The sequence below is a fragment of the Dendrobium catenatum genome, unplaced genomic scaffold, assembly GCF_001605985.2.
Source record: "Dendrobium catenatum unplaced genomic scaffold, ASM160598v2 fragScaff_scaffold_1639, whole genome shotgun sequence".
Classification (NCBI taxonomy): domain Eukaryota; kingdom Viridiplantae; phylum Streptophyta; class Magnoliopsida; order Asparagales; family Orchidaceae; genus Dendrobium; species Dendrobium catenatum.
The window spans coordinates 809,882-823,578 of NW_021320101.1; the positions used below are offsets into that span (position 1 = coordinate 809,882).

Sequence of the window (13,697 nt, forward strand, 5' to 3'; positions counted from 1 at the left end):
GTTTCCAAATGTGCTTCAAGCCATCGATTTGGACCCATTTGGGCTTGGATCGGATCGAACTTGTTATGATTGGGTTTGTTTTTTCGAGATGTTCAGTTGGACTATAAATTTGCTGAATCATAATTTAGGTTGTCCTAGAACTAGTTTTGAAAGTTTTCATTTAAAATTTATTTCGAGATTTGTGGGCGTTCATGATAATTTTTTGGTGATATATCAGTCTTATTTCAACATTATTAAAGGACAATATTTCTTTTAAGCATATTCATAATAATATTAAAGGACAATAACGTATAAAATTGCATAAAGTGATATGAATATTTATGCCCAAAAATTAAAATTGTAAAAATATTTACAATATGGTTAGAATAAAAAAAATGTAATTATGATTAAATTTAAATTTATTTTAAAAATATAATTTCTTTATTTTTTAAAAATTAATAACTAAAAACCTTATTAAAATTAAAATTTGATCAATTATTCTGATTCAAACTCTCTAATATTTTGATGGTCAAGCTAATGCACGAGGGAAAATGGCAACCACAAAATATTAAAAAAGATGTTATATTATTATTATAATAGGATGTTTTATATGATTTTGCATAAGAGTTTATAATTATAATTATAATTATAATTTAATTTAATTTAATTTAATTTAATTTAATTTCGTGGCAATTAAAAGATAATTCCAATGATCTTTCGAAGAAAATATGCTTTGAATCAGTCAAATTCCTTAAGAGTCCATAAGAATTAAGAACTGAACGCAGAATGGTTAAAATGTAAATAACAAACTCCTATAAAATAAAAAAATGAGACGAGTTTTCGACTTCTCGCCACGGCGCACAAACCCTAACCCGTACCTTCAAAATTCTCATATTGGGAAATCCGATCACAGAAATCGATTCGAGGGCCCAACCCTAATTCGCAATTTGTTTTTTAGCTTGATCAGTTGCTGTTACCTTTTTCATTTGATTATTTATCGAATACTTTAAGCCGTGATACCTGCCGTCGAGAAGAAGGAGAGGGCGCAAGAGGGAAGGAGACGATAATTGGAGTCCGGAGATCTCAACGCGCAGTTACGCTACTTGGATTCAACGCTGCTTCATTGTTTTTTTTCATGGGAGAGAAGGTGAGCAGACAAGGTCCTCTCTGTGAATTCCGCGTTCTTGTTGTCGTGGTTTATGTAGTCAAGTTGTGTTTTTCTTCGTTTGTTTGGTTTTAAAGCATGGACTTCGTGTTGGGGAACAATTTTTTTTTCGTGATCCGGGCTTGTTCTCGTTGATCAGAGCTGGGAATGTGATTCTTTATCTTGGGCCTTGAAAATCGTTTGTTTTTTAAGGTTTTCCCTGCTTGGGTTTAAGTTCAATGCTTTGGATGGCTAGGTTCATTGCCTTCCGATTTTGGATTTGGTTAATACCCTCTTAAATTTCATATATTTAGTTTGTCCGTCTTATACTCTTATCCGCTTGCGTTGGAGATAATTTAGGGGGGGGTTGTTGCAGTATTAATAGAATGCCTCAATAGCTTCTGAGTACTTACAAGGTTTGGATTTGTTTTGTGATTTTTTTAGAAGTGAGAGGATATGATGGCTCTTGGCTGCTTCTCCAGAGAAGAAGAGGATTTGTTTTTTGACCCCAGAGACGACTTATCTTCAGTTTTTGATTCGTGTCCTGCTAGCCCGGCTATTAGCGATGTTTCATTCCCAGAAGAGAGTTCGTCTAAGCGGGTGAACAGTGATCCTTTCTACCAGGTCTGGATGAAGAGTCCGTGCAGCGTACAGGAACGGCGAGCGAAGTTCAAGCAGATCATGGGTTTGGATCCCATTCCCAGCCCTTATTCTGATTACATTTCTCCAAATAGAGAGCATACGGTTGATGACAAAATCACGGAGGGCATTGATAGGATATCTTCGGATTGTGGTGCTGTACTCCTGAGTTCAGCTTTGGAGAATGAATCTCTACGATCCTGCTGCCCTGTTAAGGCTCCCAGCACATCTCAAGAGAGATCCTCTGATGAGCTATTTGATCATAGAATCAAAAATTTGAGTGATTCAAAGCAGAATGGTGCTAGTCGAAGCCTTCGGGAGGACGAGAGGGTTTTCATGTCATCTTATGCTAAGCAATTTATGCGAAGGAATAATAGCTCGTCAAGCACAAGCTCTGAAAAGATGACGATTAGAAAAAAGTTTGGGTGGTTGAGGAGATTAGGTGCTGTGACTTGCATTGTAGATAGGCAAAGATATAACTTTGCTTCAGATGTCTCTGATTCTGAGGAAAGTTCCAGAACCAAATTTCAAAAAATTCAAGTTCGCCCATATAGAAAGCAATCTAAGGAATTCTCGGCTGTCTATACGGGGCAAAACTTTAAGGCCCATCGCGGGGCTATCCTTTGCATGAAGTTTAGCCCTGATGGAGAGTACTTAGCTAGTGCTGGTGAAGATGGAGTTGTGAGAGTATGGCAGGTGATGGAGTGTGCAAGAACCAGTGAATATGAAATTCCTAATGATGATCCTGCTTGCATTTACTTAACTGTGAGCCGTAATACTGAAGTTGCAGCTCTTCATGCTGATAAAGAAAAAATGATCAGATCTAGGAGTTTGCGCAGCACTTCAGATTCAGCTTGTGTTGTGGTTCCTCCGGAGGTTTTTCACATATCTGAGAAACCATTGTACGAGTTCCATGGTCATAAAGGGGATGTGTTAGATCTTGCATGGTCAAATGACAAGGTAAACTTGAACTTCAGGACATGTAATTGATATATTCATAGCATAGAATTCCTCAAGAAAGTTACTATTTTGATTGTTTTTTTTCAAAATATCTTTGAATTGAAAATGAACACTTCCTGCAGCATTTGCTATCTTCTTCTGTTGACAAAACTGTTCGTTTGTGGCAATTGGGGTGTGATGGTTGCCTCAAAGTATTTGCTCATAACAACTATGGTGCGTTTTTTGTTCTTTTTTAACTGACCTGTTACCATATTCTTTTATCACTCTAAATTGCAGGTCAAAACCTGAATTCATTCTTTTGGTCATGCAGTGACTTGCGTTCAGTTTAAGCCCAATGATGAGAGATATTTCATAAGTGGCTCTATAGATGGGAAAGTTCGAATCTGGGAAATTCCAAATTGTCGTGTTGTGAACTGGACTGATATTAAAGAAATAGTTACTGCAGTTTGTTATCACCCAGATGGGAAGGTAATTAATTGTTTTTCTTCCCTTTGAAGCTCTTTTTGTGAATTATCAGGTGTTTTTGAAGCTAATAATGCCTCTGTTTGGTCTATGCAGGGAGTTATTGTTGGCTCCATGATGGGTGATTGTAGCTTTTATGATGCATCAGGTGCACACCTTAAATTGTTTATTGATTTTCACATTAACAGCGAATTAATTTCCCATATCCAGTTTGTTATATACTTTAAATATAATATGCTATCCTTGATGCTGAGGTGCCTGTAGAGCTTCTTATCACATTTGAATTATTTTAGCCTTTCTTATGCACATGAAATTACTTCTTATGTGTTACATACTTGGGGAAATAATGTCAGAAACAACTAATATGTGAACATTGGAATCCTCCGTTTTCACATACATTAGAAATAAGAGATTTCTTTGGGGATTGCATTTTTCATTTATCTACTAATATGTTGCTTTTATTTTATCCTTTCTTATGCACTGAAACATGTAGAAGTAAATTATTGGCATCATTGGAGCTATTGCTCACAAAATATTCCTTTTGCAAGACCATCACTTTTGATTGAGCAAAACGGTTCTTATAATCTATTATTAGGGTCCATTTGAGTGCTTGTGGATGGTTAATAGGCTTCAGAAAATTATTAACTATATCCAATGAACTTAATAATTTTCTGAAGCCTATTAACCATCTACAAGCACTCAAATGTTGTTGCTGTTGGATTCTATCTTTTGGTAGAATGCAGTGTTGTAGTAGAAATCAAATTGGGATTTTAAATTTCCAAAACTTTTCAAATATAATGATTTTTTCTCAAGAATAAAATAACCTTTGTTTTATTTGCAACCAGCCAAATTGGGCGGTAGCCTATTTCCTTGGACGAGAGATGAGATTTAGGCTTCATTTGGGACGGCTTTCTTGTTGTTTCTTAAAACAGCTTTCTAGTAAGAAAAAATTTTTAATTTTTGTACTAGAAAGTTGTTTTATGAAGCATCAAGAAAGCCGTCCCAAACGAAGCCTTAATTGAAGTATGAAAGCATTGTTATACTTATGCAGATTAAATTAACTTGTATTTATATAAAACTCCCTCCTTTTGGGTATTCTCACGAAAAAGGTCGAACATGAACAATAGTTTACCCTATTTTATAATAATTAGCTCCGGTCTTATGTCAAGGTTTCTTGAAACCCTAACAATTCTACTAAGATTTATCTATTACTTGGGTTTGTGAGAAAATTTTGGTATAACATTATTGCACGTTTCATAACAAACCTCGATGACATTGCCAGATTAAAAGATATATTGGTAGTACTGACGAAGTTTCAAGAAACTCTAACATGAGGCCTAGTTAGTTGTCCTGGTTAGTTGATGTCCCATGTGTTTTCCTTGAAGTTGCATTTTCATTTCCTCCTGCCCTATAATATTTTAGATTTAATTGTTGTTACTCGTTGGATGATTCTTACCTGCACTTCTTATTTCTGATGTTTCAGATAATCGTCTTCAACTAGATAGAAAGGTTTCATTCGGTGGCAAAAAGAAGTCAGTAGAAAAGAGGATCACTGGCTTTCAGGTAAACATTTTCATTGATATTAAGTGACTAAGGCTTCATTTGGGACGGCTTTCTTGCTGCTTCTTAAAGCAGCTTTTTTGTACAAAAATTAAAATTTTTATACTAAAAAACTGCTTTATGAAGCAGTAAAAAAGTCATCCTAAACGAAACCTAAATGTTTATATTCATCCCAAATTGTTCTAAATTCATGATTTTTTATTCACTAGTTTTGCCCCAGCAGCAGTTGCAAGCTAATGGTTACTTCTGCTGAATCAAAAATAAGAATCCTTGATGGGTTTGATGTAGTCTCTAAATACAAAGGTATTTATTTCAATTAGGAATCCCTTTTAACTAGCTGGAAGAACTCGTCATGTTTGTTCAAAATCTCATTTCTTTTTCGTCCTCACAGGCTTTCAGAATTCTGGAAGTCAGATATCGGCTTCATTCACTTATGATGGGAAGCATATAGTTTCTGCAAGTGAGGACTCGAAAGTCTACATCTGGAACCACTCAAATACAGATCATGTACCCTCATCCAATTTAAAGAGCAGTCGATCCTCTGAGTGTTTTGACTCCAGCCATGTGTGCATTGCAGTCCCATGGCAGGGTTTTTCATCCAAAAAGCCAACATCAGACACATTTGAGCTAACTTCATCACATGAAAGCAACAAAAGATATCCATCTCTTGTAGACTCTCTAGGGAACAAGATTCTCTACCTCTCACCTTCCAGCAATGTCATATTAAGCCCGGAGTTCTTTGCCGATGTTCTGCGCAGGGGTTCGGCTACATGGCCAGAAGAAAAGTTCCCATCTTCTTTATCAAAAATGTCCAGTTCTGGTAAATCACATTTCAAGTTTCTGAAGAGTTCTTGCCCGAAGAACATATCCCATGCCTGGGGCCAAGTTATAGTGACTGCTGGCTGGGATGGGAGGATTAGATCATTTCAGAATTATGGGTTACCAGTCTACCTGTGAATCCTGTAGGTTTAGTAGGTTATGATTCCGTCCGAATCATCTATCACATTCTTTGTTTGCATCGCATTTCTACTCGAGCCAGCATTGCGGTTTTTTGTACACTTGTGCAGTTTTACCAGAGGCTCCAGAATTTTCATTGATTTATTTTATATTTCCCGGCATAGGGAGATCTTCTTGGCGTTTCAGAGATAGATACTGCAACACATTTTGCATTATTTGGTGTAAAATTGAATCCCTTATGCCTCTGTGAGACTGTGACTAAGTTGAAAACAGGGGCATGCGCATTGTAACTGTGATATAGATAGAGATTTAGGTTTAAGTCTCATGGCAGAAAGAGATCTGTCTTCAAATATAATACACAGGTTAATACAAGTGTTGATATAAAGCAAGCTTTTTTGCTTGTCAGTGTAAATGTTTTTGTTTTTGTTAGTATGATTTAGCTGACTTTTTTGTAGTCATTTTCTCACATATAGTTCTTTCAATTGCTGATGATTATTTTGGTATTGTGGTTTACTCTGTAGTGACTGTTCATATTACCAAGCTTAAGCTGTTTTTAAGAAGAGTAGAACTTGTGATGAGCATTGCTAGACTATATGCAACTGTTAGCAATTTGATGCAGCAAGGGGTGCAACCGAGTTAAGCCAGCTCGCGAGCTAACTTGAGCTTGACTTAGGAAGAGGCTCAACGAGTTGAGCTTATCGAGCTCAAGCTCGAACTGACATTTGCTTGACTCGATAGGTTGCCAAGTAGCTCTTGGAGGCCAGCGGAAGCAGAAGGGGTTTAAGGAAATGGCACCAAAAGCAGAGAGGGGCAATTTGCAAGTCGAGTAGGGATTAGATGGTCCAAGTGACAACGGAGCTAGGGAGGGTGACGACAGAGATAGACGACCAACCTGTTCGGGACAACGCTCGAGCCATTCGATGTGGGACGAGTCGAGTTTGAGCTCGAGCTCGGTATTTAACAACCTAGCTTGACTTGAACATCCCCCGGCTCTTTGCACCCCTTGCAGCTCAAGGTTTGCAAATGGAAAGGCTTATTAGAGTGACAATAATTTCAGAAAAGTTTTTATCCAAATCATAGGCCTTCGGAATGAAGATTTTGGCAACGTTTGGGATGGTTTTTTATTGCTTCTTAATTAATTTTTGTATTAAAAACTGTTTTAAGAAGTATTAAAAAAGCTGTCTCAAATGAAACCTATGTTGCATCATTTTGAGGTGAAATGAAGATTTTGAGAGCAGCCTAACACTGAATAGCTCTTGTGATATCGTGGCCTGTATGGATGGTAATTGCTTCAAAAAGTTTGGTTTTTTGCCTCTTCATTAATGATCTGTGCATAATTTAGAGCACTTTGTCGCAATCGAAAAGGCGTGCATGAATTCTGCTCCCAGAGGGGAATCTTGAAATGATCGCGTTAGGCATTTTGGTTGACTGTTTAGGTGTTGTTGTTGCTCTACGGGCAGATTGACTGGGGCTATTAGAAAAGGATTATTGTTAGTGTTTCATGCAGCTCGATTGTTTTGCTATATGTGTAGCACTTGCATAATTATGATATGCATATGTTATAATTTATATAAAATTTTAAAAAATTATTTAATGTTCTCGAACAATTTTTGCTCAACTTGTTAAGTAAATGAGCTAAATTCGAATGTAAAATTTAACTCGTTTATTAACTACGTTCTTTTGATTAGTGTTGCTTGACTGCGGTCCTTCCAGCCTATTTCATTTGCCAACTACGATTCTTCTAACCTTTATCGTTGGGTGATGTTGATCCACTAACTAATGTTGCCTGTCTACGATCTTCCAACAAAGATTGTTCGACTATGGTCCTTTGCTATTGTCGTCCGATCATGATTCTTCGAAGACTATCATTTGAATGATCACTATCGCTCAACTACGATCCTTCCAACCTCAACCGCCTGCTAACTAGACTATTATCACTAGATTATTGTCCTCTGACCACCATTGCCCAACTATTATATTTCAACAAATGTCATCTATTAAGGCTATTAGAGCCTTCATTGCCCATTGATTACTGTCCTTTGATCTCTGTCGCTCGTTGATAGCTATCATTCGACCACCGCTGCTTGACTATGATCCTTTTGCCCTCTATCGCTTGCTTATTATTATTCTTTGACATTCGTCACCCGCCTAATATAGTTCTTGGACCTCAATCACTTATCAGCTATGTCATTCGACCATCATCACCTAATTATAATTCTTGGGCCACCATTAATAAATCATTGTCCTCTGAACAACATTGATTGATTATAGTCATTCTGACCTTTAACACCTGTTGAATGGTATTCTCGAACTACTGACGACCACTATGGCCCTCTGAAGAGCAACGACCGATTACGATCTTTAGACCATTGATGCATAAGTACAATCATTCCAACTTTTATCGCTCGCCAACTACTATCCTTTCTATCTATGTCGCCTTACTATAATCCTCAAATCATTGTCGCTAGTTGAGTATGGTCCTTTCAACCTCTATAATTTTTTTCCTTTTTTAAGAACTTTTTAGCCAAAAAAAATATATATAAAAAAAAAGCTTCTTATAATTCTTACACTTCTCTCTTATTTATATATATGTTGGATTTATGCGTAAAACCAATATGCTAAAATTTTGCCTCTATTATACTATCTCAAGTATATATTTGTTGCCATATGGCTTCTTAAATTTTAAATTTAATTTTAAGTGGTATATAAATTAAAAAAAAAGAATGATTAAAAAACTCATACAAAAATTGAATTAATATTGACAATCATGTTGATATCAAAAGTAGTCTCTATATGGCCAATATGGGTCCTCAATGTCGCATAAAGTTGAAGTGGAACTGAATATACAAATGAAGAATTTAGCTTTGCGGGTGTCGAACAATATATATATATATATTTTTTTTGGGAAATTTTGGGGCATAAGGCCCATTCATTGCTTATAAAGATTACAAGTAAAAACCCAACTATAATCCAACAATCTCAAGAACAAAAAGAGATTATGGATTCTAAAGAAAAGGAAAATACATCAAAAGAGAAAGAATGGCTAAAGGCAGATAGCCGTGGACTCAGAAAAGCTCATCAACTCGAAAGGGTCAAACTCGAAAGGGTCAAAACATGAGCATAGCCTCTGGTTGCCCGTGAGACCATCCAAGAGGCAGCTGAGCAACGTCAGCATTCATCATTGTCCAACCAAAATTTCCATCTCCACAGCAGCAAAATCGTCTGGCCAAACAGTAAGCCAGGAATTCCAGCATAGTCTTCGGCAAAAACATTCCAGGATCAGCAAAACAATGACACCCAGAAAACAGGGTCCAAAAATGCAAAATTACTTCCAGCATTGAGTCTTTAACAGCAGAGCTTTCTTGATTTTAGCTTTGATTGTGGTTTTGCAATCATAAATCCCGCCAAATAATCTATCATTCCTTGCTCTCCAGATAAAATAAATAGTAGCAGAAATAGTCAGAAGGAATTGATTCCTGGCATTAGCGTTAAAGCCTTGCTCCCATATGCTATCATATATTTGGTGTAAATTTGGTCTCAAAAGATACAGTTGCATCCAAGGCAATAAATTTTTAACAATATCAAAGGTGAAACTGCATTCAAAATAGAGGTGGGAAGTGGTTTCCCTATCAGTGTGACAAAAGCAGCAAATGTTAGACACCTGAATTCCACGAGCAGCAAGAATATCTGCAGTTTTTAAGCCCTCCCGAAAAGCTAACCAAGCATAAACAGAGTAGCGCAGGGCATTCTTCTTATGCCAAATGTGTTTATACCAATGCACATTATCCATATGGTCAAAAAATTGAGCATAGAAGTCTCTGAATTTAGGATTCAACTTATCTTTCCAAATATGGTTTTCAATTTGAGGTTCAATAGCCACATTGTTGATGAGGGAAAGCAGGTTATTATCCCAACTGTTGGGAAGTAACCAGCTATCATTATTGATAAAGTGGCTAACAGGATAGTCAGGAAAATGAGGGGTGGCGGAGAGAGTAGTGTTGTATATGAGAAAATCAGCAATCGAATTACCACCGCACCACGGATCCCAGAAAAAAGACAAGTTGCTGCTCGCATTAATAGAGAAAGTAATGCAGTTTTTAATTTCTTTGGCTTTATCACACAGAGCCTTCCAAAAGAGGGAGTTCTTACAGGAAATAGGTTTCCACAGAGATATGAATCTGGCTCTCCACCAAGAAAACAACAAAGAATTTTCATTTAAGAACCGCCATATAATAGAACAGGCAAAACTATGCTTAAGAGACTCAATAGATGGTATACCCAAACCTCCTTTAATTTTAGGACAGCAAGTATTCTTCCAAGAAACAGTCATGAGTTTTTTCTCATTGGTTTTGCCATAGTAGGTAAAGCGGGCGCATTGCCTAGCAATGATTTTACAGCAGCTCTTAGGAATAATAGAACCACGAATCCAATAAGCTAAAGTGTTTGCAATGGTGAACTTAATAAATTGAATTCTCCCAGCTAGAGAAAGCGTTCTAGCCTTCCAACCATCAAGATGAGTAGAAATTTTTTGCATCAACGGTTGAAAGTCACAAGTTTTTAGCTTTTTGTAGAAGATTGGTATTCCCAGGTATGTGATAGGAGAGAAGGACTGCTGTATATTGAGGGTATTGCAAATATCCACAGCCTCATGAGTATTCTTAGAAATAAGAATGGAGCTTTTTAGGGGGTTCACTTTAAGCCCAGAGCAACCCTCAAAATCCTGGAGGATAGAATTAATAGAGTGAGCATTTCTAGTAGTGGCAGAGCCAAACACAAGGAGATCATCAGCATACATGAGATGGGAAATCGAACAGTTCCCAGATTTTATAGGTTGAAAGCTGCTGTTGGAGACCGCTTGTTCTAGAATAGAGGACAGACCATCCATAACAATGCTGAAAAGATAAGGGGACAGGGGGCACCCTTGTCTAATCCCGGATGTAGAGTTAAAAAAGCCTTCAAGAACACCGTTAATACAGACAGAGAAGTGAACATTGGTTGTGCACGCTTTGATCCAAGTTATAAACATACTAGGAAAACCTTTAGCTTCAAGACGTTTATACAGAAAAGCTCTAGACACCGTGTCAAAAGCTTTCGTAATATCAAATTTTGCACACAAGTATTTATGATTGGCCTTAAGATTGAAGGAACCAAGGATATCAGTGGCCATAAGAATATTATCAGCAATGGTTCTTTTGTGAATGAAACCCCCTTGACTAGGATGAATGATAAGAGGCATCACCAGTTTCATCCTATTAGCAATAATTTTGGCTATGATTTTGTAAAGCACATTACAAAGAGCAATTGGTCTGTAATCTTTAACATTATTCGCATGGGAGTGCTTAGGAACAAGTGCAATGGCAGTGGCTTTGACCTGATTTGGCATATAGCCCGTGTTGAAGAATGAGGTGACAGCTCTAAAAAGTTGAAGTTGAATAACACTCCAAGATGATTTGTAAAAGTCAAATGTGAAGCCATCCGGGCCAGGGGCAGTATTCGAGTTTCCAGCAAAAACAATACTTTTAACCTCTTCCATAGTAACCGGGGCCAAGAGGGAAGAGGTAAGGTGTGCCGGAATCAAATTTCCAGCAGGAATATTTCTGTCCAAATGATTAGGAGTTGGGGAATTGAAAAGGGTCTTAAAGTGATTGATGAAAACTTTTGCGATGTCTCCTTGAGTGTAGTAGATGCCTTGGTCACTAGAAATTGCCTTGATCTTGTTGTAATTTTTGTTAACATTGATTTTAGAGTAGAGAAACTTCAAGTCATCCTCGCCATGAGTAATCCATTTAACTTTAGCTCTTTGAGATATCCAACTAGAAAGAGCAGCTTGGTAATGAGCTAAATTGTTGTTGATTTGATGAAGTTTTCCATTAAGAAATGGATCCAGAGGATTGTGCTGAATTTGAGTGAGAACAGTATGTTGCAGATCTTTGAGAGTATCAATGTCAGCTTGAATAAGACTAGAATTTGTCCATTTTTTGTGCTTCATGGTGTTCTTAAGATTCTTGAGCTTGTAGATGAAAGAACTTAAGGGGCTACTCTCATTGGGTTGAGAGAAGGCTTCCAAAAGAGAACTCCAAAAGTCTGAGAATTTGATACAGTAGTTCTTGAAGAGGAACCGATGTCCATTATTATTGGCTTTCCAATTAACCATAATGAGAGGAGAGTGATCTGAGCAGTCGGGATCTTCGACAATATAAAAGGAGTTGGGAAAGTTTTGAAGCCATAAATCATTAACAAGAACACGGTCAAGCTTAATATGAATTGGATTATGTGTTTGTTGATTGTGCCAAGTATAGTAGTGACCTACAGATGAAAGGTCATGGATCCCAACGTTGAAAATCATATTATTGAAGTCTCCCAGCTTATTGGCTGAAAGGGGGATGCCCCCTTCTTTTTCCCCCATCTCACGACAGCAATTGAAATCGCCCAAAATTGCCCAAGGGATGTTAATAGACACAGCAATGTCTTGAATATTTTTCCAGAGGACTTGTCTCTCAGCATGAGTATTACTAGCATACACAGCAGTAACAGCACAAACATCATTAGTGATCGTGGTAATAGTTCCATGGATAAGCTGATTGGTCATAAAAAGAGGAGCAAAGTTAATTGCCTCCTTATTCCACTTTACCCAAATGCGGCCGGGATTGGAAAACAGAAAATTGTCACAATTGCTTTCTCTAGGAAAGATTTGGTGTCTGGCAAAAAACCAATCATTTTGGAGATTACACTGAGAGATTTTAGCTTCAAGAATGAAGAGGAGGTCGAGATTGTGGGTTTGGGTCAGAAGTTTACAGCTTTTAACCTTGTCCGGGTTGTTGAACCCTCTAATGTTCCAAGCTGCGATGTTTGGAAGGGTCATTAGGATTTGTTTTTAGGGGTAGAGGCCTTTTTGTTTTGTTTGCCTCTAGTTTGCTTTTGATTATGATTAGAAGTGTCTTGGGTTTTTGGAGAATGAGTAGAGGAGCTTGTTGAGTCATTGGAAGTAGAGGGTATATTTGGCTGATGCATACGGGGGGAGGTGTGAGCTGGGCAATTGTGATTAAGGATGAGGTTAAGGTTTTCCGGAATTGTAATGTTAGTCTTTGTTGGAGAGTGTGGTTGATATAGGCTTTGGGTAGTAGCATGAGTTTCTTCGTCCTTATCATGATCAGATAATGACTGGAATTTATTAGCTGTCTTTATAGTAGGGGGGTCCTGAGTTTTAGGTTGAGTTTCAGTAGTTTCTAGGACTTCTCCCGAGGGAGAGTTAAGATTTGGTAATATTGGGCCGTCTACTGGAGTGGGTCTTTGATGTGGTGCTTGTTGGGGAATGTTACTGTTGAGCTGGGGAGGGGCTAGTTTGGTAGGTGGGTATTTAGGAATGGTAAGCCTGGGTGGAGGGGATGGTCGTGGTTTACGACTAGAGCTTCGTCCCCTGTGTGTGGTCGTAGTAGTAGGAATTTGGATGGGGTTTTTGGGACAGAGAGATGGAGGATGCATGATAGAGCCGCATTGCGAACAATGGTCTGGTTTCCAATCGTATTGCACGCGTAAGGGAGTAACCTTTCCATCCACATTAAAAAATATTTCATCTGGTAGAGTCGAGGAGCTAGTAACTTGCACACAAACACGTGCAAAAGTAAGACGAGTTTTTGCAGCCGTAAGGGCATCCACAGCAATAGGTATACCAATACAACTAGCAAGTTTAGATATACCTTCCGGTGTCCAGAGCGAGAGAGGAAGATTCAGGATTTTTACCCACAGAGGAATAGAAGGGAATTCCTCACGCTTAGGAACAAAATCGGGAGTCCACTTCTGCAAAATGAATGGCTTTCCAAAGAAAAACCAAGGGCCTCTGGTCCAAGCATGCTCATAGTCTTCAAGCGCTGAAAATTTGAGTAGAAAGAAGCCATCATCCATAGTGAGGAGAGAGAGTTCTCATTTTAGCTGCCAAGTCTTCTTGATCGTAGAAAATAGGGCTTCGTAAAAGGGTCGCTTCCCGATGGAGTAGCCA

At 37.9% G+C, this 13,697-nt stretch overlaps 1 protein-coding gene across 1 annotated transcript; it reads left to right on the top strand.

Moving 5' to 3' along the window:
• The first annotated feature begins 788 nt into the window (after positions 1-788).
• Positions 789-6,167, top strand: LOC110110624 (WD repeat-containing protein YMR102C). The gene is made up of 8 exons (XM_020842202.2): positions 789-1,126; positions 1,568-2,722; positions 2,845-2,935; positions 3,033-3,190; positions 3,281-3,332; positions 4,668-4,747; positions 4,954-5,047; positions 5,136-6,167. The coding sequence occupies exons 2-8, from the start codon at positions 1,580-1,582 to the stop codon at positions 5,699-5,701; spliced, it is 2,184 nt and encodes a 727-aa protein (XP_020697861.1). The 5' UTR covers positions 789-1,126; positions 1,568-1,579; the 3' UTR covers positions 5,702-6,167.
• Positions 6,168-13,697: the final 7,530 nt, after the last annotated feature.

Bases quoted from the DNA above. Each gene is read 5' to 3' on its own strand.
- LOC110110624 (XM_020842202.2), top strand. From the start codon at position 1,580: ATGATGGCTCTTGGCTGCTTCTCCAGAGAAGAAGAGGATTTGTTTTTT. The intron at 2,723-2,844 runs GTAAACTTGAAC...CACTTCCTGCAG, and splicing joins TTGCATGGTCAAATGACAAG to CATTTGCTATCTTCTTCTGT. The intron at 4,748-4,953 runs GTAAACATTTTC...TTTATTCACTAG, and splicing joins AGAGGATCACTGGCTTTCAG to TTTTGCCCCAGCAGCAGTTG.